The sequence below is a fragment of the Erpetoichthys calabaricus genome, chromosome 4 (genome assembly GCF_900747795.2).
Source record: "Erpetoichthys calabaricus chromosome 4, fErpCal1.3, whole genome shotgun sequence".
Lineage (NCBI taxonomy): Eukaryota > Metazoa > Chordata > Cladistia > Polypteriformes > Polypteridae > Erpetoichthys > Erpetoichthys calabaricus.
The window spans coordinates 10,484,284-10,508,006 of NC_041397.2; the positions used below are offsets into that span (position 1 = coordinate 10,484,284).

The 23,723-nt window shown below is 42.1% G+C and overlaps 1 protein-coding gene across 2 annotated transcripts in view; it reads left to right on the plus strand.

The window, feature by feature from the left end:
* Positions 1–23,723, plus strand: part of myo16 (myosin XVI) — a 774,098-nt gene that overhangs the window by 445,809 nt on the left and 304,566 nt on the right. For both annotated transcript variants that reach the window (XM_051926297.1, XM_051926296.1), the window contains exon 21: positions 16,466–16,538. In XM_051926297.1, the coding sequence (XP_051782257.1) occupies positions 16,466–16,538 (73 nt within the window). The remainder of the gene's footprint in view (positions 1–16,465; positions 16,539–23,723) is intronic.

Genomic DNA, 23,723 nt, shown 5'->3' on the forward strand with positions numbered 1-23,723 from the left:
TTATTTACTGTATATAGCTAGCTGTACCCCCTGTAGTAATGAAACAGGACAAACTTTAAAAATCAATAGATGTTGCCACTGTATCTGATGGTGTTCAGCTCTGATGGCAGAGGGTAGAAAAGCATGTGACCGTTATATCTCTGCTAATTAGCAGCTACACTCTAAAACACACAGAGCTCTGATCTCTCTCTCAAAAACGTCAAATGTTACTCCTTAACAATCTGTAGATGATAATGTCTGCTGAACAAACAGGTATCTCTAGCTAAGTGGAGCAAGGTGCACTCCAACACATGGCGAGACGTAGACCGACTCAAACAGAGGCTGGAGAGTGAATGAGGAAGGCCCCGCCCCCCTGTTCTCGGAGCACAGCCATTTGCATAGTATTTGCATAAATACTATCTATCTATCTATCTATCTATCTATCTATCTATCTATCTATCTATCTATCTATCTATCTATCTATAGTGTAATCTCGATCGGCTCGTAGTTGGCGCTCCACTGCTGTGCTACGAACCTGTGGTTGCCTCGGCAATGGAGAAGCAGTCCTCCACAGACGCAGCAGGCATGCTGGCCAGATCGACAATGGAGTCAAATCTGGGTACCCCTATTGTTTCCAGGTGGTTTGTGCACCCTCTAGTCTGCAGGTCAGATCCAGCAGAGAGTGAACGTCGTTCCATAGCATTTCATCACAAAGGCTCTCATCCATCCCTGACAGGACTGCATCAATAGCAAGCTTCTTCACAATGCGCTTGAAAGGGTCTCCACGGATCCAGCTTTGAGTCAGGTCCACTAAGCCCTGGATCTGTCCTCATTTGGGGCGGTCCGGATCAATATGCCACTGGCGATACTGGTGCCCCTTGACTGCCAGGCTCACAGCTGTGTGGAGGAGGATCTGTTGCTTCAGGAAGTCAATAATCATTGAGCCTCTTGGGAGAGAGGTTTCGCACAATCTGTAGGTTAAACACAGGGCCACAATAGCTGGCCAGGCTACCCTGTCCCAGTGCATCAATGTGGCCGGGTACTCAAAGCAGAACAGGAAACACTCTGGATTATCCGAGGGAGCCATCTTCACCAGCACATCTCTGGGGAGCACAAAGACCGGAACACCCGCCACATTTTCCTCCGCTGGTACAGTGATATCATATGCCTCTTGGGGTTCCACATCTGGTACCATGTGATGCATGAGTCACTTGTCTTACACCCCAAAACATGAGGCTGAGTCTCAGTACTTTAGTAAAACCAGCTTTATTCAACTTGAAACAGGAACAGCTCGGTTATTTATTGTAGCGGGAGCTACCACTCTCCTATGCACAGACACAGCAAGTGGGCATAGTCGGGGCCAGGTCAGTGTCCACGTTATACTGTTCCCTGCTTTTATAATGTCCCCTGCATCACTCATCAGTAAAAGGTGCTTATAGCGCAATCTCAATCGGCTCATAGTTGTTTCCGCTGCGCTGCGAACCTGTGGTTGCCTCGGCAATGGAGAAGCAGTCCTCCGTAGATGAGGCAGGTACACTTTGGCGTGCCCTCCCATTGGGGAGGTCCTAAAAGAGTTCAGAAACCTCACAGGACTTACACCCCAGGCTCAGAGGGGGATATGGTCTTTGAAGTCTGATAATACTGCGTGCGTACCGTCACCCTAAGGTCATCATTTATGAAAGTGAAGGGGCGTGCGCTCTGTAAATTACGCAGTATGTATACAAAGGGACGCTTGCTCCAGATGACGAAGGGGGACTCTAACACCAGTCGTCTGTGTCTAATAGTATAGACTGCACACACTAAGGGACACCAAAAAGGGGGCTTCAGATTTGCTTCAACCTGCACCGAACCCACAGTGTAACGCCCTTTCCTGTTTCCTGATACCTGTCAAAGTCGAAGATATGCCATGCTACTATACTGACACGTAAGATGCAGTGAATGTATTTTGTATGACAATCAATCACTGGGAGATACTGTATGTGTAGTCAGGAATCGAGCCAAGTTCAATACCAAGAGTCATGCTGATTGTTACACCAAAACCTAAACACGAATCAAAAATCGGGAAAGGGAGAGAAAATTTTGGTAACCAGAAAGTCTAAATCAAAAATCGTACAGCCAATTTCATGTGTTTTGTGGGAGAAGCCCCGGGAGGCGAAGCAACGGCGATGATACTATTAACTTAAGAAGATCATAGCGGTGCATTGAAGTTTAATGGAATCTAATTGTAAGTATTGCTGTTTTCATTTGAATTGCCTACCATTCAACGGCTTTTCTCCTAATTTTATTAGATCATTCTCTTCGATTCCGTTATGGGACTTGGTTACCTGGGATTGCCTTTAGGGACTCTTTTTTTTTTATATATTTGCGAATAAACATTTCTGCATTTTTGTTTGTCTCATAAAGACTGAGTTTTCATGGTTTTCAACCTATGATGGGGCCTTTGTGATATTTTAGGACATTAAAGTATATTTCGAATATTTTAATTCGATTTTCCCATTTGGAGCCTGTTTAGGCCAAAGCCACATGGTGGTAGTTGGGGACAAGGTATATCTGGGGTGAACCTTTTCTGGCAGGCTGAAGAAAGTCTGGAGTATTTTGAAGTCCTCATACCCCCTTTTTAACTTATTTGAGGCTCTGTTTTAAAACAAGGGAGTCAAAAGAAACAAGTCAAGCTAAGGCAGTGGGTCTCAAAAAGGGGGCGCGAATGTTGCCATATGTGACGTAATTTCGCTATTCGTAGGGAAATTTTTAACTTGTAGCGGTGTATCGGCAGCAAAAAAATATAGGAATAAATTTTATTAGGGTTTCAAAAAAACATTAGGGGGGGCGCGATTAAAACTGTTATGAAAACTCGGGTCGCAAATACTTAAAGGTTGAGAAACGCTGAGCTAAGGTTAAAAGTCCTTCCATTTAGTATGGCAGCTACTTGAAGAATAAAAAATGGACACCCTGTCAAAGATTTAGAAGTATAAGGCAGACTCTACAGCAAAATGACTCATTACCTTTCTCACTATGGAGGTTCAAAAATCAATAGGCTGCAAAAAACAAAACTATTTTGTTTGGCTTAACAACAGAGGATTTGATCTCTCACCGCTCAATAACAAGCTCTCGATAATTACAATTGATTTGCCGCAGCAAGGAATGGCAAATGAGATAAACATGAGGTCTGCTATCGCGTCAAATGTTCTTGTCTGGTTTTAGGGGAATCCCACTGGGCAGCAATGGAGAATCAAAGTTTCTATAACTTTGTGACTTGAAGCATCTCATATGTGGCTTCAATTACTGATCGTCAATTCCTGTTACACATGGGTGGACAACACCTCTTGAACATCATATGTTTCTATGGGGTTGGGGCATACAGCTGTGGCCAAACGTTTGGAGAATGACCCAAGTATTGGATTTCACAAAGTTTGCTGCTTCGGTGTTTTTAGATCTTTTTGTTAGATGTTTCTATCGTACACTGAAGCATTTCAGAAGTTTCAAAGGCTTTTATTGACAATTCAATGATGTTTATGCACAGAGTCCATATTTGCAGTGTTGGTCCTTCTTTCTTTTTCAAGACCTCTGCAATTCACCCTGGCATGCTGGCAATCAATTTCTGGGCCAAATCCTGACTGATGGAAGCTCATTCTTGCATAATCAGAATTGGTGGGTTTTTGTTTGCCCACCCGCCACTTGAGGATTGACCACAAGTTCTCAATGGGATTAAAGGTCTGGGGAGTTTCCTGGCCATGGACCCCAAATTTCGATGTTCTCACTTTTGCTTTATGGCCCGGTGCTCCATTATTGTTTGTCACCGAACTGTTCTTGGATGGTTGGCTGAAGTTCCTCTCGGAGGATTCTCAAGACCTCATTCTATTAGAGACTAAGCAGATAAAGATTTATTCTATGCATTTACCCTAAAGGAACAAATTTACTCCTACCTGTACAGGTTCATTTGAACAGCTGCAGCCCCATGAGGTTTCAGGTCCCTTGCAGAAACATAACAGGCTGGTCCTAGAGTTTGTCGAACATGACCCCACCAATCTATATATATAATTCACAAAGTCGCCGCCAAAGGGGAAGACACCCATGAAAGCACGCACACCAAAACAAGACAACCATGAAAGCACGCAGGAAGAGGCGTGGATTCACTAAGCCGCCGACAAGTAGGAAAGAGCCTCGCCCACCAACTCTATGACCATTGGATACGACGACAACTCACAGAGCCACTCCCACTAACTGGGACGCGACGCCTCCGAAAAAACGGCGTCATTTATGTTCATCTGTTGTACGCTACACATGGACCTCTGAGCCACCTTGAGTTGGGGGCAGCAAGTCTTTGATAGGCTGCAACAAAATCATGAAAGTACGGGCGCATTTTTTCACACAAGCTGTGTGTGTGTGGGTGGGTGTTAGTTAATTTGTTACTCGAAGGATTTCAAGATTTAATATGCACAGGCGGTAACACTGCAAATGCAGCCCAAACGAACCAAAAATCTTCCACAGTCTCCTTACTGTAAAGCAGCAACACTACCACTGCGCTACAAGACAGAGAATGCAGTTAAAGAATGCACCAGGCTCGATTTTACTTTCACTTCTGTTTGGACAACTGTGTCGTTCAGAAAGTGTTCACCCATCAATACATAATTATGCGACATATGATACGCCGTGAGTTGGCAAGAGCCACGAGTGTTCAGCGGTGTTTCCTAAACTCGGTCCTGCTGAACCCCTGTGGCTGAAGTGTTTTGTTCCAACCAGATTCCTAATCATTAATGCCGGTGAAACTCATCAGGGATAAGTTGGTTTTTCAAACGCAGTCGTGTAGCAGATTAGCTGGATGTAATAATCCGAGATGAATGCGCACCTCCGCGCTGAGTGAAAACACAATGTATATTGCTGCAACAAAATGATGAAAGAACGGGCGCATTTTTTTCACACAAGCTGAGTGGGTGGGTGTGTGTTAGTTAATTAGTTACTCAAAAGAATTCAAGATTTAATATGCACAAGCGGTAACACTGCAAAAACAGCCCAAACCAGGAAAGACAGCTGGCAAAAAGACACCAACAAACTAAATGCGTGTACATTGTACTTACTGAAAGCAGCGTTACGGATTTTACAAATGTTCATTTTTTTCCCTCTGCTTAAAAAACATTGAAAAAGCGGCGTATACTACGCCTCGGGTTGGTTTGCAGCGTGTAAAACAGTTTGTCGCGGATAATTTGCTATCCACACAAGGAGGAACCAGGAAGCGAACCCACAATCTTCCACTGTCTCCTTACTGCAAAGCAGCCGTACTATGTAGCTGCGAAAAAATAAAAGCAATACGAGTTTTAACAGACGTCATTGAAGTGTATCATAAGTTTCTGTAACGTTAATAAAAATGGCCAGGAAGTGTCACTACAGAGGTGAGTGTTAAATGCTTCGAAGCTTCAATACGATTTCCGACACAATTGCTTCAAACGTGTTGATGCTTCGTGAGGCTTCGGCGTCCTTACCCTCTCCTCCGGATTTTTCAAATGTTAATTTTTTCCCTGTGCTTAAAAATCATTAAAAACCCAGCCTGATTATGCGGCGTATGGTACGCCGCGGGTTGGCTAGTAGTAAATATTTTCATTAGCCTTTTTTCTTCTCCGAGTGACTTGCCGGTTTCGTGAACGAAGCTTTTTTTCCCCGACTTTAGACTCTGATTTTTGGGGTATTGTTCTTATTGTTTGATGTCAGCAGTTCTTTTAGTATCGATTGCTGCCTGTTTTTTGACCAGTTCACTTCACCAGATCCCATTTTCAAATTTGTGATTCTCTCACCTTGAGCCAGTACAATAAGCTGACGCCATACAGACCTTCATTGACGAAGTTTGCAGATGCTTAGTGATTACTCTGCAAGATTTCTCTGTAATTTATTTTGGGGATTTTATTGATTTTAATAATAAATAACTACTTCTTCTTTCGGCTGCTCCCATTAGGGGTTGCCACAGCAGATCATCTTCTTCCATATCTTTCTGTCCTCTCCATCTTTTTCTGTTATACCCATCACCTGCATGTCCTGTTTCACCACATCCATAAACCTTCTCTTAGGCCTTCCTCTTTTCCTCTTCCCTGTCAGCTCTGTCCTTAGCATCCTTAGCCCAATATACTCAGCATCTCTCCTCTGCACATGTCCAAACCAACGCAATCTCACCTCTCTAACTTTCTCTCCAAACCATCCCACCTGAGCGGACCCTCTAATGTCCTCATTTCTAATCCTGTCCATCCTCGTCACACCCAATGTAAATCTTAGCATCTTTAACTCTGCCACCTCCAGCTCTGTCTCCTGCTTTCTGGTAAGTGTCACCGTCTCCAGCCCATATAACATAGCTGGTCTCACTACCGTCCTGTAGACATTCCCTTTCACTCTTGCTGATACCCGTCTGTCACAAATCACTCCTGATACACTTCTCCACCCACTCCACCCTGCCTGCACTCTCTTTTTCACCATCTGTTCCACAATCCCTGTTACTCTCTACTGTTGATCCCAAGTATTTAAACTCATCCAACTTCACCAACTCTACTCCTTGCATCCTCACCATTCCACTGACCTCCCTCTCATTCACACACATGTGTTCTGTCTTGTTTCTACTGACCTTCATTCCTCTTCTCTCTAGAGCATATTTCCACCTCTCCATGGTCTCCTCAACCTGCAGATCACAATGTCATCAGCAAATATCACAGTCCACGAAGACTCCTGTCTAATGTCATCTGTCAACCTGTCCATCACCACTGCACATAAGAAAGGGCTCAGAGCCGATCCCTGATGTAATCCCACCTCCGTCACTCCTACCGCAGACCTCACCACTGTCACACTTCCCTCATACATATCCTGTACAACTCTTACGTACTTCTCTGCCACTCCCGACTTCCTCATACAATACCACAGCTCCTCTCGGGCACCCTGTCATATGCTTTCTCCAGGTCCACAAAGACGCAATGCAACTCCTTCTGGCCTTCTCTAAACTTCTCCATCAACATCATCAGAGCAAACATCACATCTGTGGTGCTCTTTCTTGGGATGAAACCATACTGCTGCTCACTAATCATCACCTCACTTCTTAACTGAGCTTCCACTACTCTTTCCCATAACTTCATACTGTGGCTCATCAGTTTTATCCCCCTGTAGTTACTACAGTCCTGCACATCCCCCTTATTCTTAAATATCAGCACCAGTACACTTCTTCTCCACCCCTCAGGCATCCTCTCACTTTCCAAGATTCCATTAAACAATCTGATTAAAAACTCCACTGCCATCTCTTCTAAACACCTCCATGCTTCCACAGGTATGTCATCTGGACCAACGGCCTTTCAATTTTTTATCCTCTTCATAGCTGTCCTTACTTCCTCCTTGCTAATCCGTTGCACTTCCTGATTCACTATCTCCACATCATCCAACTTCTTCTCTCTCTTGTTCTCTTCATTCATCAGCCTCTCAAAGTTTTCTTTCCATCTGCTCAACACACTCTCCTCACTTGTGAGTACATCTTTATCCTTTATCACCCTAACCTGCTGCATATCTTTCCCAGCTCGGCCCCTCTCTGTAGCCTGCAGGTCCTTTTCTCCCTCTTAGTGTCCAGCCTCTCATACAACTCATAATACGCCTTTTCTTTAGCCTTCACCACCTCTCTCTTCACCTTGCGCCTTATCTCCTTGTACTCTTGTCTACTTTCTGCATCTCTCTGACTACCCCACTTCTTCTTTGCCATCCTCTTCCTCTGTATACTCTCCTGTATTTCCTAATTCCACCACTAGGTTTCCTTTTTCTCCTTCCTCTTTCCAGATGTCACACCAAGCACCCTTCTTGCTGTCACCCTTACTACATCTGCTGTAATTGCCCAGCTGTCTGGTGACTCTTCACTCCCACCCAGTGCCTGTCTCACCTCCTCCCTAAACTCAACCTTGCAGTCTTCCTTTTTCAACTTCCACCATTTGATCCTTGGCTCTGCCCTCACTCTCTTCCTCTTCTTAATCTCCAACATCATCCTACAGACCACCATCCTATGCTGCTTAACTACAGTACACTTTCCCCTGCAAACCACTTTGCAGTCTTCAATCTCCTTCAGATTGACTCTTCTGCCTAGGATGTCATCTACCTGTGTGCATCTTCCTCCACTCTTGTACATCCCCTGTGTTCCTCACCCTTCTTAAAATACGTATTCACCACAGCCATGTCCATCCTTTAGGCAAAATCCACTATCATCTGACCTTCTTCATTCTTCTCCTTGACACCATACCTACCCATCACCTCTTCGTCTCCACTGTTCCCTTCACCAACATGTCCATTGAAATCCGCTCCAATCACCACTCTCTGTTCATCACTTCATCCATCTGACTCCAGAAATCTTCTTTCTCATCCATTGCTCACCACACTTGTTGTGCATATGCACTGACAACATTCATCATCACACCTCCAATTCCCAGCTTCATAATCGTCACTCTGTCTGACACTCTTTTCACCTCCTGGACACTCTTGACATACTGTTCCTTCACAATAACTCCTACCCCATTTCTCCTCCCATCCACACCATGATAGAACAATTTGAATCCACCTCCGATCCACCTGGCCTTACTCCCCTTCCAGTTAGTTTCTTCACACACAATATATCAAAATAACATTTCATAAGTCAAGTTTTCCAAGACTTGGTTCAAAACAAAAAAAAAGACTTTAAGCTAGTAAAAATAAGTAAATAAGTAAATTAATAAATAATTAAAAATAAAGAGAGTGAACAAATTAAAAAAGGAAAAAAAGGAGGGGAGAGAATCCACTTCCTCAATTTAAATGCTTAATCTACAATATTATTAATTAAATCCTGCCAGGTTTTGAAAAAGTTCTACACAGATCCTCTTAAGTGTGAATTTGATTTTTTCCAGTTTCAAATAGTAGAGAACATCAGTTACCCACTGACTTAACAGAGGAGAATTAGGATTCTTCCAGTTGATCAAGACAAGTCTACGTGTGTAACAAAGGCGCTATATAGGCGCCAACCTGACACAGACTGACACCAGAGGCACGTATAAAAGCCAACAAACTTTTATTTTTCTTCACCTGTGGGGCACGTCTTCCCCGTGTCCCACAGGCAGCACACAGTCCCAAAAACACCGCAAGCACTACACAAAACACACTGGTCTCCACCACCACTCCTCCTGGCAAGCGTTGTCCACCTCCTCCCGACTCAGGCTCAAGATGGTGCTTGACCATCTGCCTCCGATTGCACCTCCAAGTGTGGCTGAACTACGGCTCAGGCGGGCCCAGGAACCCCTGCAGAGCGTCCTGGTGGCCACCCCGAATCCCAACAGGGCTGTGGAGAAGTCCATCTCCAATGGAGCCCTGCGGGTATATGAGGCACCCTGGGGGGCTGCCACGAAGTAGTCTGGGGAAAGTACTGTGCAGCCCATGCTTGCTCCCTCTGGAACATACACAGAAGGGGCGTCCTGGCCTCTGTCACAGTGCTATAAGTGAAGTAAAAGCCATTACTGTTTGTGTGTCCTTCTCCACTTTAAGCCCCTCTGTGAGCTCACCAAACACAGCTAGGAGGGATTATGACACCAAGGCTGTCCAAAAGGCATTTAAAGACTTTGGTCCAGAATGATGTTAATTTGGTGCAGGCCCAAAACATGTGACCCAGTGAGGCTGGAGCTCGATTGCAACATTCACAGGTTGGCTCTTGCCCTGGAAACACGATATATAATTGTATATTATTGTGAATTTCCTCTTGGGATTAATAAAGTATCTATCTATCTATCTATCTATCTATCTATCTATCTATCTATCTATCTATCTATCTATCTATCTATCTATCTATCTATCTATCTATCTATCTATCTATCTATCTATCTATCTATCTATCTATCTATCTATCTATCTATCTATCTATCTATCTATCTATAATTTTAAGTTGAATAATTGTATGCTTTGCACATATGGAGCTCGAGTGAATTCTGTGCATTGCTACTTTCCACTCCTTTTCTGAGATGTTGAGTGAGAGATCCTTTTCTTATTGTACTCTGAGATCTTTGAAAGGGAGGGAATGTAAAATGGTTTTATATATTACGGAAATGCTGTATGAGTCCTCAAGACTGATTCATATTTTTTCCGGCATAGAGATAGGTGAGAGGTGAGGGACATTAAGGCGGAGTGGTGGGTCTGAGACTAGGGATCTGCACTGGCAAGCGGAAGGTTGCTGGTTCGAATCCCATAAATGCCAATAGGGACTCTTGAGCAAGGCCCTTAACCTGCAATTGCTGAACGCTTTGAGTAGTGAGAAAAGCGCTATATAAATGCAAAGAATTATTATTAAATTGGGCAGGTTCTGTTTAACAAAGTTTCTAATTTGAAGGTAGTGAAAGAAATGTGTTGCTGGAAAGTTCAATTTGGAGTGTAATTGTTCGTAGGATGCCAAGACGTTGTCTACGTACAGATCTCTAAGTGATTTAATCCCAAATGTTTTCCAGGCATTAAAAACTGCATATGTTTGAGAGGGTGGAAGAAGGAGGTTATAATGCAGATAAAAGCTTCTTTATCTTAAAATACTTCCTACATTTGTTCTATATTCTGATTGAGTGAAGCACAATTGGGTTGTTAGTATACTGGCGATAACTTGCATTTATTAATCCCAAAGGAAATTGCTTGGTTTTTCACATACCCCTTGGGGTCAGAGTGCAGGGTCAGCCATTGTACAGCACCCCTGGAGCAATTGAAGGTTAAGGGCTTTGCTCAAGGGCCCAGCAGAGTAGCATCTCTTTTGGCAATGATGGGGATTCGAACCGGCAACCTTCAGGCACAAAGCAGGGAATGTAAAGAAGTACTGCAGGATTTTATTTCTATTGCGGACCAAACCTGTGTCTCTTCATTTATTTGTGTCCATGTCCAGGTTTCTGTAGCTTGTATATTTTCCGCCCAGTAATAAAATTGAAAGATACAGTGCATCCAGAAAGTATTCACAGCACATCACTTTTTCCACATTTTGTTATGCTACAGCCTTATTCCAAAATGGATTAAATTCATTTTTTTCCTCAGAATTCTACACACAACACCCCATAATGACAACGTGAAAAAAGTTTACTTGAGATTTTTGCAAATTTATTAAAAATAAAAACATTGAGAAAGCACATGTACATAAGTATTCACAGCCTTTGCCATGAAGCTTAAATTGAGCTCAGGTGCATCCTGTTTCCCCTGATCATCCTTGAGATGTTTCTGCAGCTTCATTGGAGTCCACCTGTGGTAAATTCAGTTGACTGGACATGATTTGGAAAGGCACACACCTGTCTATATAAGGTCCCAGAGTTGACAGTTCGTGTCAGAGCACAAACCAAGCATGAAGTCAAAGGAATTGTCTGTAGACCTCAGAGACAGGATTGTCTCGAGGCACAAATCTGGGGAAGGTTACAGAAAAATTTCTGCTGTTTTGAAGGTCCCAATGAGCACAGTGGCCTCCATCATCCATAAGTGGAAGAAGTTCGAAACCACCAGGACTCTTCCTAGAGCTGGCCGGCCATCTAAACTGAGCAATAGGGAGAAGGGCCTTAGTCAGGGAGGTGACCAAGAGCCCGATGGTCACTCTGTCAGAGCTCCAGAGGTCATCTGTGGAGAGAGGAGAACCTTCTAGAAGGACAACCATCTCTGCAGCAATCCACCAATCAGGCCTGTATGGTAGAGTGGCCAGACGGAAGCTACTCGTTAGTAAAAGGCACATGGCAGCCCCCCTGGAGTTTGCCAAAAGGCACCTGAAGAACTCTCAGACCATGAGAAAGAAAATTCTCTGATCTGATGAGACAAAGATTGAACACTTTGGTGTGAATGCCAGGTGTCACGTTTGGAGGAAACCAGGCACCGCTCATCACCAAGCCAATACCATCCCTACAGTGAAGCATGGTGGTGGCAGCATCATGCTGTGGGAAACTGGGAGACTAGTCAGGATAAAGAGAAAGATGACTGCAGCAATGTACAGAGACATCCTGGATGAAAACCTGCTCCAGAGCGCTCTTGACCTCAGACTGGAGCGACGGTTCATCTTTCAGCAGGACAACGACCCTAAGCACACAGCCAAGATATCAAAGGAGTGGCTTCAGGACAACTCTGTGAATGTCCTTGAGTGGCCCAGCCAGAGCCCAGACTTGAATCCGATTGAACATCTCTGGAGAGATCTTAAAATGGCTGTGCACCGACGCTTCCCATCCAACCTGATGGAGCTTGAGAGGTGCTGCAAAGAGGGATGGGCCAAACTGGCCAAGGATAGGTGTGCCAAGCTTGTGGCATCAAATTCAATTTGGAATAAGGCTGTAACATAACAAAATGTGGAAAAAGTGATGCGCTGTGAATACTTTCCAGATGCACTGTATGTAGTGCCATGCCACCTTCTGCCTTAGGTCTTTGTAGGGTCGCCCTTTGGATATGTGGATGTTTGGAATTCCAAATAAATGAGGTTATGCTTGAATCTAATTTCTTAAAAAATGATTTATTGACTGCGGTAGGCTGGCGCCCTGCCCAGGGTTTGTTTCCTGCCTTGCACCCTGTGTTGGCTGGGATTGGCTTCAGCAGACCCCCGTGACCCTGTAGTTAGGATATAGCTGGTTGGATAATGGATGGATGAATGGATGACTCATTTATATAGATAGATAGATAGATAGATAGATAGATAGATAGATAGATAGATAGATAGATAGATAGATAGATAGATAGATAGATAGATAGATAGATAGATAGATAGATAGATAGATAGATAGATAGATAGATACTTTATTAATCCCAAGGAGAAATTCACAAATTATTTATTGCTTATTATTAATTATTATTATTTATTGCATAGAAATTTATTGATGTATATTGGAATGTTTTGAAATAACAAGAGAGGTTTAGCTCTGCACGATTTTTCATTAGAGAATTTTCTGGCAAATCAACTTAGCTGTCTGAAGATTTTGCTCTTCCCCTTTTGGTTTGATGATAGATAAGCTTGTCTTCTGGTCATAAGTACAATCTATGGAGGATACAAGAGGGGCAACTGCTCTTGCAATAACAGAGAAAATTCACAATGATAAAGATGAGCAGAAAAGTCCCTCTCAGCTGCTTTCATCCCGCTGGGTCGCTACAGGCTACTGAGGCTACATTCAGAATGAAGGGAAAAGAGACTCAACTCCAAAATGTCTGACTCTTCAAATTAATTTTTCAATGCATTCAGATGACTGTGACGTGACTGTGCACCGATGACTATACTGAATCAGCAAAAATGACTAAAGAATAAATAAATCAGGCATTATAAGCCATTTTCCCAAGGCAGAAACTTTGCTTTCAGGAACCCTTACAATTTAGACCCTGGCCTACTTGTGGCCCTGGTCACTTTTGTGGGTTGCGTTCCCGCACACAGTGCACAACTATAACCGTTATGCAAAACATCCATCCATCCATCCATTATCCAACCCGCTATATCTTACCTACAGGGTCACGGGGGTCTGCTGAAGCCAATCCCAGCCAACACAGAGTGCAAGACAGGAAACAAACCCTGGGTAGGGTGCCAGCCCACCGCAGGGCACACACACACACACCAATCACACACCAGGGACAATATAGACTTGCCAGTCCACCTAACCTGCATGTCTTTGGACTGTGGGAGGAAACCGGAGCGCCCGGAGGAAACCCACGCAGACAGAACCCGGGAAGTGAAATCGGGTCTCCTAACTGCGAGGCAGCAGCGCTACCCACTGCGCCACCGTGCCGCCCTATGCAAAACATGTGACATGTAAAGAAGAGGGATGCAGTGTGAAGTGAGGCACGATCGGGAGTTCACAGGGGACACCTTATCGTTTCAAACTGAATCTTCACGAGGTAGATTATCGCTTCAACGTGGTGCATGGTATGGCGCACCAATGAGGAGTGATGCGGTGCAAAGTCTGTTGTGATTGGGAATTCAAGAGTTTATTGGGTTCCACCCCCCACACCTTATTGGATTAATGACTTCACGGGTGAGATTATTGTTTCGATGCTGTGCGTGGCGTGGTGCACCAAGGAGGTTGCAATGAGGAGTGATGCAATGCAAAGTGTGGAGTTCACAGGTTCATTGAGGACCCCCCAATCCACCACCATCACCATCTTCAAACCAATCATGACTAAACGGAGGAGGTTATTGCTTTAAAGCGGTGCTTGGCGAAATACATCAAGAAGGTGGCAATGAAGGGTGATGTGAAGCAATCGGGAGTTCACAGGTTCATTGAGGACCGTCCTCACCCCAATCCACCACCACCACCACCACCTTTAAACCAACCATGACTATATGGAGGAGGTTATTGCTTCAATGCAGTGTATGGCACGGCATACCAAAGGGGTGGCGGTGAAGGGTGATATGATGTGAAGCACGATGCTCCATCTCCACCGTTTACTCTCCAAAGTCTCCAAGGTTTGTGACATGGTGCCAGTGCTTCTGGCCAACCAATCAGCCCCACCCACGATTAGTTTACTGGTTGAACAAAAAGTGCACACCCTGGAGAAGGAGCTGAAGAAAAGTACCAGGAACTACAAATGGCCCCAAGTTCATGGAGTCGGAACGCTACACAAGTTCCCAAGTTTCTAAAAAGTTCCTGTAGTGGGAAAGCGCCTATAGACAGCCATGAATTTGAGCCCCATGTTGACTCCTAAAATCTTGTCTTCTGCCAGTTGATCAGCAGGCAGGCAGTGTGGTGTGGTGGTTAAGGCTTTGGACTTCAGACCCTGAGGTTGTGGGTTCAGATCCCGGTACTGGCACTGTGTGACCCTGAGCATGTGCATTTGTATCATAAATGTTGTAAGTCACCTTGGATAGAGGTGTCATCCAAATATGTAAATGTAAATCGGCACACAATGACAAAAATGTGTTTGGGGTCAGATCACCACTTTCAGATCTGAACGAAGAAGCCTGAGAGAGGAGTCAGACCTGTTGAGATAACTGCAGACATAAAGCAGCAGTTTGACAATATCAGAGTGTCAAGGGGGCGTTGGATTACTGCAGCATCTATCCACAAGACTCAGTAAAATGTGTGAAGTGCAAGTCAATGGAGATCATGCCTATGCTATATAATGTACCAGTGGGGCTGCACCTGCAGGACCGTGTTCCAATTTTGTCTCCATATTACATATAAAGACATAGCAGCACTAGCGAAAGTCCAGAGAAGAGCGAATAGGCGGACTAAGATAAGATACTGAAGGAGCTGAACCTTCTCAGATGAAGAAAACAGAGATTAGGAGGAGACATGACTGAAGTTTGTAAAATTACGAAAGGAATTAGTAATTAAGGGCGGCACAGTGGCGCAGTGGGTAGCGCTGCTGCCTCACAGTTAGGAGACCCGGGTTCGCTTCCCGGGTCCTCCCTGCATGGAGTTTGCATGTTCTCCCCGTGTCTGCATGGGTTTTCTCCTACAGTCCAAAGACATGTAGGTTAGGTGCATTGGCGGTCCTAAATTGTCCCTAGTGTGTGCTTGGTGTGTGTGCCCTGCGGTGGGCTGGTGCCCTCCTCGGGGTTTGTTTCCTGCTTTGTGCCCTGTGTTGGCTGGGATTGGCTCCAGCAGATCCCAATGACCCTATAGTTAGGATATAGCGGGTTGGATAATGGATGGATTAGTAATTAAAATAAACTCTTTAAAAACAAAACAAAAACTTGTTAAGGGCACATTTAGAACAAAAGTCGTTTTTCTTTGCGCAAACAAACTGTGACTCAAGGGCTAAGTGACAAAGTAGTGTTGTGGCGAGTAGGACTCTGGGGACCTTCAAATCTCGACTTGATTTTATTTTGATTCTTCTGTTCTTTTTCCGGTTTTCTGTGATGTTGATCTGCACCCCCACCACCTATTCAAAGCACAGTGATGTCCCTCCATTGATGGATTATACGGCCAGAAGTCCACATGATCATCATCATCAAGTTCTTCCATGAGAACCCTGAATACAATGAGGACTGTTTGAGGTCATTTATGTTAGGTAGAATGCCTAGAGGGGGCTGGGTGGTCTCGTGGCCTCGGACCCCCTGCAGATTTTTTTTTTTTTTTCTCCAGCCGTCTGGAGTTTTTTTTTTGTTTTTTCTGTCCTCCCTGGCCATCGGACCTTACTTTATTCTATGTTAATTGGTATTGCCTAATTTTATTTTTATATTTTTGTCTTTTTCTCTTTCTTCGTCTCGTAAAGCACTTTGAGCTCCATCATCTGTATGAAAATGTGCTCTAGAAATAAATGTTGTTGTTGATTCTCCGTGAATAGGATGGACAAGCTTGATGGGCTGAAGGACCCATTCTGTTCACAACTGTACTGAAACTGTAGAAATGTGCTAATGCAGTAACAGATTGAAGAGCTTTATGTACATCAGTGTAGGAGTCGTGTTGGGCAGACTTGCTTTACTACCTCAGACAGATGAAGGTCATCCTTCCTGGACTAGTGGCTCGCTGATTCCCTGCAGCCTACAGATTTTCTATCATGTTTGATTGTTTTTTTTTTGTTAATTCTCCTTTTTTTGACCTTACAGAGATCCAACACTTGAGATTGGGATACTGGACATTTTTGGATTTGAAGACTTTCAGTGTAACACCTTTGAGCAGGTATGTATCTAAAAATTGAACAAAACTCGAAAAGCTGCTGCCGATGCTTAATATTAGTTATGTGGCTCATGGGCTCTTTGCAGGGTTACAGGGTAAAGTTTCTCTTTTATTATTATTATTATTATTATTATTATTATTATTATTATTATTATTTACAAAGCACATTTTCTTTTTTTTCAATTTTATTGATTTTATTGAAATCACACACCATTCCATACGTACAAATCAATTTTTGCAAAGATAGGATTGAAAACAAATCAACCACCACCCCTGAGAAAGAGAGCTACGTCAGCAGAGTAAACTTACAGCTAGTAAAAATTAAATAGATGAATTAATAAGTGAATAAAGATAAATGGAGCACATTTTCATTTAAAACATGTAGGTTAAAGTGATTTACAAGAAGTAAAAAATAGACTTACAATAAAAAAGGATAATCAAACAGGCAAATAAATAACTAAAAATAGATAGATAGATGTGAAAGGCACTATATAACAGATAGATAGAAAAGGCACTATATGATAGATAGATAGATAGATAGATAGATAGATAGATAGATAGATAGATAGATAGATAGATAGATAGATAGATAGATAGATAGATAGATGTGAAAGGCACTATATAACAGATAGATAGAAAAGGCACTATATGATAGATAGATAGATAGATAGATAGATAGATAGATAGATAGATAGATAGATAGATAGATAGATAGATAGATAGATAGAAAAGGTACTATATAATAGATAGATAGATAGATAGATAGATAGATAGATAGATAGATAGATAGATAGATAGATAGATAGATAGATAGATAGATAGATAGATAGATAGATAGATAGATAGATGTGAAAGGCACTATATAACAGATAGATAGAAAAAGCACTATATGATAGATAGATAGATAGATAGATAGATAGATAGATAGATAGATAGATAGATAGATAGATAGATAGATAGATAGATAGATAGATAGAAATGAAAGGCACTATATAACAGATAGATAGATAGATAGATAGATAGATAGATAGATAGATAGATAGATAGATAGATAGATAGATAGATAGATAGATAGATAGATAGATGTGAAAGGCACTTTATAACAGATAGATAGAAAAGGCACTATATGATAGATAGATAGATAGATAGATAGATAGATAGATAGATAGATAGATAGATAGATAGATAGATAGAAAAGGTACTATATAATAGATAGATAGATAGATAGATAGATAGATAGATAGATAGATAGATAGATAGATAGATGTGAAAGGCACTATATAACAGATAGAAAAGCACTATATGATAGATAGATAGATAGATAGATAGATAGATAGATAGATAGATAGATAGATAGATAGATAGATAGATAGATAGATAGATAGATGTGAAAGGCACTATATAACAGATAGATAGAAAAGGCACTATATGATAGATAGATAGATAGATAGATAGATAGATAGATAGATAGATAGATAGATAGATAGATAGATAGATAGATAGATAGATAGAAAAGGTACTATATAATAGATAGATAGATAGATAGATAGATAGATAGATAGATAGATAGATAGATAGATAGATAGATAGATAGATAGATAGATAGATAGATAGATAGATAGATGTGAAAGGCACTATATAACAGATAGATAGAAAAAGCACTATATGATAGATAGATAGATAGATAGATAGATAGATAGATAGATAGATAGATAGAAATGAAAGGCACTATATAACAGATAGATAGATAGATAGATAGATAGATAGATAGATAGATAGATAGATAGATAGATAGATAGATAGATAGATAGATAGATAGATAGATAGATAGATAGATAGATGTGAAAGGCACTTTATAACAGATAGATAGAAAAGGCACTATATGATAGATAGATAGATAGATAGATAGATAGATAGATAGATAGATAGATAGATAGATAGATAGATAGATAGATAGATAGATAGATAGATAGATAGATAGATAGAAAAGGTACTATATAATAGATAGATAGATAGATAGATAGATAGATAGATAGATAGATAGATAGATAGATAGATAGATAGATAGATAGATAGATAGATAGATAGATAGATAGATAGATGTGAAAGGCACTATATAACAGATAGAAAAGCACTATATGATAGATAGATAGATAGATAGATAGATAGATAGATAGATAGATAGATAGATAGATAGATAGATAGATAGATAGATAGATAGATAGATAGATAGATAGATAGATAGATAGATAGATAGATAGATAGATAGATAGATAGATAGATAGATAGATAGATGTGAAAGGCACTATTTAATAAATAGATAGATAATTGTTTTGTCTTGGTAGAGTAATATATATTGCTCTACTTTCCCCAATTGTATTATTAATATGTAGCCTTAGAATGCCTAATCTCACAGACTTACCACTGTTTATAAGGTATTATTGTATATAACTTATCCCCACCTTCCCTTCTATATCTATAACCTCAGGCAATTAGATGTAGTAAAAAGACAAGCAGAAGTTAAGTTACACATAAAATAATGTATTATTGATAATATTCAGAAATAATAACAAAATGCAAAGTACATTTGAATATTGGCAACCATACAACCTGATTAAATGATGATATGTAGTTCAGGCGGCACACAGTCTTCTAGTTACTTAAATGTCTCTAGTTAAAGCATCATTGGTGCTCAGCTTTCAGCCACATGTTTGTTCAAAATGGCTGCTGAGCTGTGCTCTTCATCACAGGATACCAAGAGAGATGCTTCTTCCAGATGTTGGTTAGTAAGAGAGAGATTGTGAGGTTAAACACATACATTTATAGATGTTCTGTCCAACCCCGAGAGCCAATAGGACATCATGGTACTTAAAGGCCTCTGAGACAAGCCAATTCCAAACAGCCATACCTCAGACCAATAGGGAAATAGAACATCTTAACACCTGCCCCCAAACCATATGTTAAAGTACACCTTAGCCCATTTGCGGGGGTAGAAATGACTTTAGCAAAGAAACACTTGCCAAACTGGTTTAAAACACACATCCCCCAAATCCTGTCGTAAAATTCAAACAGACCCATTCCTAAGGAGGGGGGTAAACACTAAATTACATTGCTTTGTCTAAATTACAAATAAAGATATACATTACAAAATATTCATCAAGTTATATGTAAAATATCACATCACAACAATAATATAAATGAAAAAGTAGTTAATTCATCTATAATAATAACAACATTGATATAAATTCAGTCTAACGTATGTTTGATGATTTTTTTCATATCTTATATTGCTATAACTTAAACAGTTTTGAACTGACATTAAAGTTGTGTGGGTGATTTGAAGGATTCTTCCCAGTAGTGAATGACGGAATGGTCTCTTGCCTTTTTCTAACCCCCTTTGTCCAGACCAGGGTCATTTAGGATGGCCGGCTATCCCAGTTGGCACACGGTATTTGTCCCCACATTTTCTTTTTTTGGTTTGAGGTGTGACAAACCTCACTTTTTGATTTTTTTTTTTTATACTAAACTCAGCTGAGCCCAATGACACAGTCAGTACAGGTAAACAGCACGGGTGGGCTGGTGTTTGGGGGATTACACCTTGGGCTCTGACGGGTCACTCCAAATGTCAGATTTTCTTGGTTTTTTTTTTGAAGCCATTCTTTAGGAGATTTAGTTTGATGTTTTTGGCTCATTCTCCTGCTGAATCACCCAACTTCTATTGAGCTTCAGCCACCCTGACATTATCCTGTTGGATGGCTTGATAAACTTCAGGAATAATTTCCCCCTCTATTGTGGCAAACTATCCTGGAACCCACAGTGATGATGCCTCCTCCACCAGGATGACGTTGCTACGCGGCGCCCATTTTATGCCACATGTACTGCTTTGTATTCTCAAAAACTCATCCTTAGTTTAAGGAGTCAACAGTAGACTTTCCCAACAGTGTCAAGGTTGGTCTTTGACAAACATCAGGTGTGCAGCGATGTTTTTATGGAAAGCAGCAGCTTCTTCCTTGGTGTCCTGCTGTGGACACCATGCCTGTTCAATATTTTGCTTCTGGTAGACTCATGAACAGAGATGGTCACCTGTTCCAGTGATTCCTTCAAGTATTTAGCTGTTACTAATGGGTTCTTTGTTATACCTCATTAATCATTCTGCCTTTCGAGTCATCTTGGCTGGGTGTCCTGTTCTGTGGGGTGGAGGGGGGGTAGCAGCCATAGTACTAAATAATCTCCATTTCTACACCTAACTGTGTCTAATTATGGACTGATGAATGTCTAATCTCTTTGTATTTACTTGGTAACCCACACCCATCAACAATACTTGATCGCAGATCTTCTGAGACCTGTTTTTACCATATATATATATATATATATATATACGAGGGTTGTCTGGGTTCCGTGCGGAATTTTATCGTTTTTTCGAGTGTCAGCCTGTCGAAACCTGTTCTGCTGTGTAGAGGGATTATTCAAGTGGTTGCATGTTTTTGTTCAGATGTTTTGCTCCCTCTCTTCCTTCAGAATGAACAGGAGAAGCAAACGAACTGAGAGTGCACAGCCGGCGCTAGCGGCGAAGCTCCCGACTCCGTGCGTGCGTGACTTTCGAGTGATGATTTTTTACGACTTTTCTGATGGTTTAACAGCTAAAGAGTGCTGCCAAAAACTTTCTCGCATCTTCAAGAAGAATGCTCCAAAGAAGACGATGGTTTTTAAGTGGTTCCAGCGCTTCAGCACAGGCCACTTCAACTTTGACGATGAAGAACGTGAACCGAAACCGCGAAGTTCAACTAATGGCAGAAATGCTGATCGTGTGAAGGAGTTCCTGGAAAAAGATGGTCGTGTGACCATCAGGAAAATTGCCCTGGAACTTGGGATGACCCGGTATGCTGTCGACACCATCATTCGACGAGATCTTGGCTTTACAAAGAAATGTGCCCGATGGGTTCCAAGGCTGCTGACTGTGGAACAAAAGCAAGCTCGCGTGGAATGGTGCAAGTTTTTACTTGACAAGTTCAACATTGGCCAATCGATCTTGCACCACGTGACTTTTGGCTCTTCCCGAAGGTGAAAGAACCCCTGCGAGGCCACAACTTCGAAACTCGAGAGGAACTGATTGCAGCTGTCAAAGAACAGCTGGACAACCTCCCAAAGTCAGCCTTTCGCGAGTGTTTTGCAGCGTGGGTCAGAAGAGCCCAAAAGTGCATTGATGTTGGCGGTGAATACTTGGAAAAGTTTAAAAAGGATCGAAGTACATGAGAAAAATAGAAAAAAAAATCCTTGGCTACTTATTTCGAGTGATTTGGCGCGGAACCCAGACAACCCTCGTATATATATATATATATATATATATATATATATATATATATATATATATATATATATATATATATATATATATATTATGACAGGTGGCCTCGGCCATGACCCAGCCAGAATCTCAACTGGATGAAAGGACTTGGGGAAAGAGCATCTGCGAGGCACTACCTCCCCTGGGATGCTAGAGGGCCACCCTCCTGGGAGGGTGGCTGTGGCACACCTGATTCCTGCAGGGCACGCTGGGAGCTGGATTTGGTGTAGTCCTGTTGGCTTCCAATGGGGGCTGCCAGGGGGAGCTGCAAAGCCTTATACTTGAATACCACCACACCTAGGAGAGGTTCCAGCTAATAATAATGAGCCACCTGGAGCACTCCCAGGTGCTGAATAAAAGGAGCCACCTCACTCCATTTGAGAAGCCAGAGTCGGGAGGAGGTGGACGAAGCTCACCGAAAAGAAGAGGAGGCGGATGAACTAGCAAAGAGAAGGGACTGTGTTTACTTTTGCTATACTGCTGCAGCGATGTACTGTGCTGTGAGGATCAGAAAAAGCACTCACAGCTGTAAATAAAAGTGTGTGTTGTGTGGCAAACTTGTGTCTGCCTGTCTGTGTTAGGTTAGGGTGGTCCACTATATATATATATCCATCCATTATCCAACCCGCTGTATCCTAACTACAGGGTCAAGGGGGTCTGTTGGAGCCAATCCCACACACACCAAGCACACACTAGGGACAATTTAGGATCACCAATGTACTTAATCTGCATGTCTTTGAACTGTGGGAGGAAACCCACACAGACACGGGGAGAACATGCAAACTCCACGGAGAGAGGACCCGGGAAGTGAACCCAGGTCTCCTAACTGCGAGGCAGCAGCCCTACCACTGCACAATAGTGCCGCCCTATATATATATATATATATATATATATTTCTACTGTATATATATATATATATATATTACATATATATGTGTATATATATATATAATATATATATTATATATATAGTAAAAATGAACAGACTCGACACACTTAAAAAGGTCTGAGGCAGCCACCCATGTAATAGTCTTGACTTCAAGTGGTTTTTTGAAATAGCACAAAGCTGTTGACAATGCGGAGTCCAAGACAGAACTGACGAGGGCTGGAAAAGATGGCGGCTTTGAGGGATCAGACCGGAACTGATGTAGGGGAACTGGAAGTGATGTCCTTCTGACATCAGCCTGTGTGCCAGAAGTGACCTTCTTCTGGGTGCCAGAACTGGCTACGTCAGCACTGAATCAGGTTTTCCTGCGGCTGGTCTGTAGAGATAACAGGAGAAGGTTTAGTGCACCCTGCCACCCCCTGGCCTGGGGTTTGGGGTTTCCGGCCCCGTATACTGTAAAGAAAGATAAGGTTTGTACAGAATAAGTTCAAAACTGGCATTCGATATACAGCGCCATAATGGCGGAGAGGGGAACATTTATATGGAGGGACCGGAAGTAGGTGAATGGACTGCTGGGAAGGAACCGTGATGGATGCTGGGATTGTTGACGTCATCGGGGAGAGACAGAGGGAAGGTGGAAGTGTAGTATTGTTTTCATGTGTTCAGGTGGATTCATGGTGGCGGTGCGTCCTTCTTTCTGCAGAGATAAAGAGAGAGAGGTTAGTACTCCGCCATTCCCGTCTGACATATGATTTCCCGTCCCGTTTTGAGTCGTTCCGCTGCTCACTAATCGCACGTGCGTGACAATATATATATATATATGGTTTTAGTAATGGCTGCAATCCCTAATGATTTATTCCCAGGGAGAATGCACCCCTTGCTGGATACACCCTAATGATATTAATAATAATAAATACTAATAAGTAAATAGATGAATTAACTTAAATAACGCAATGTG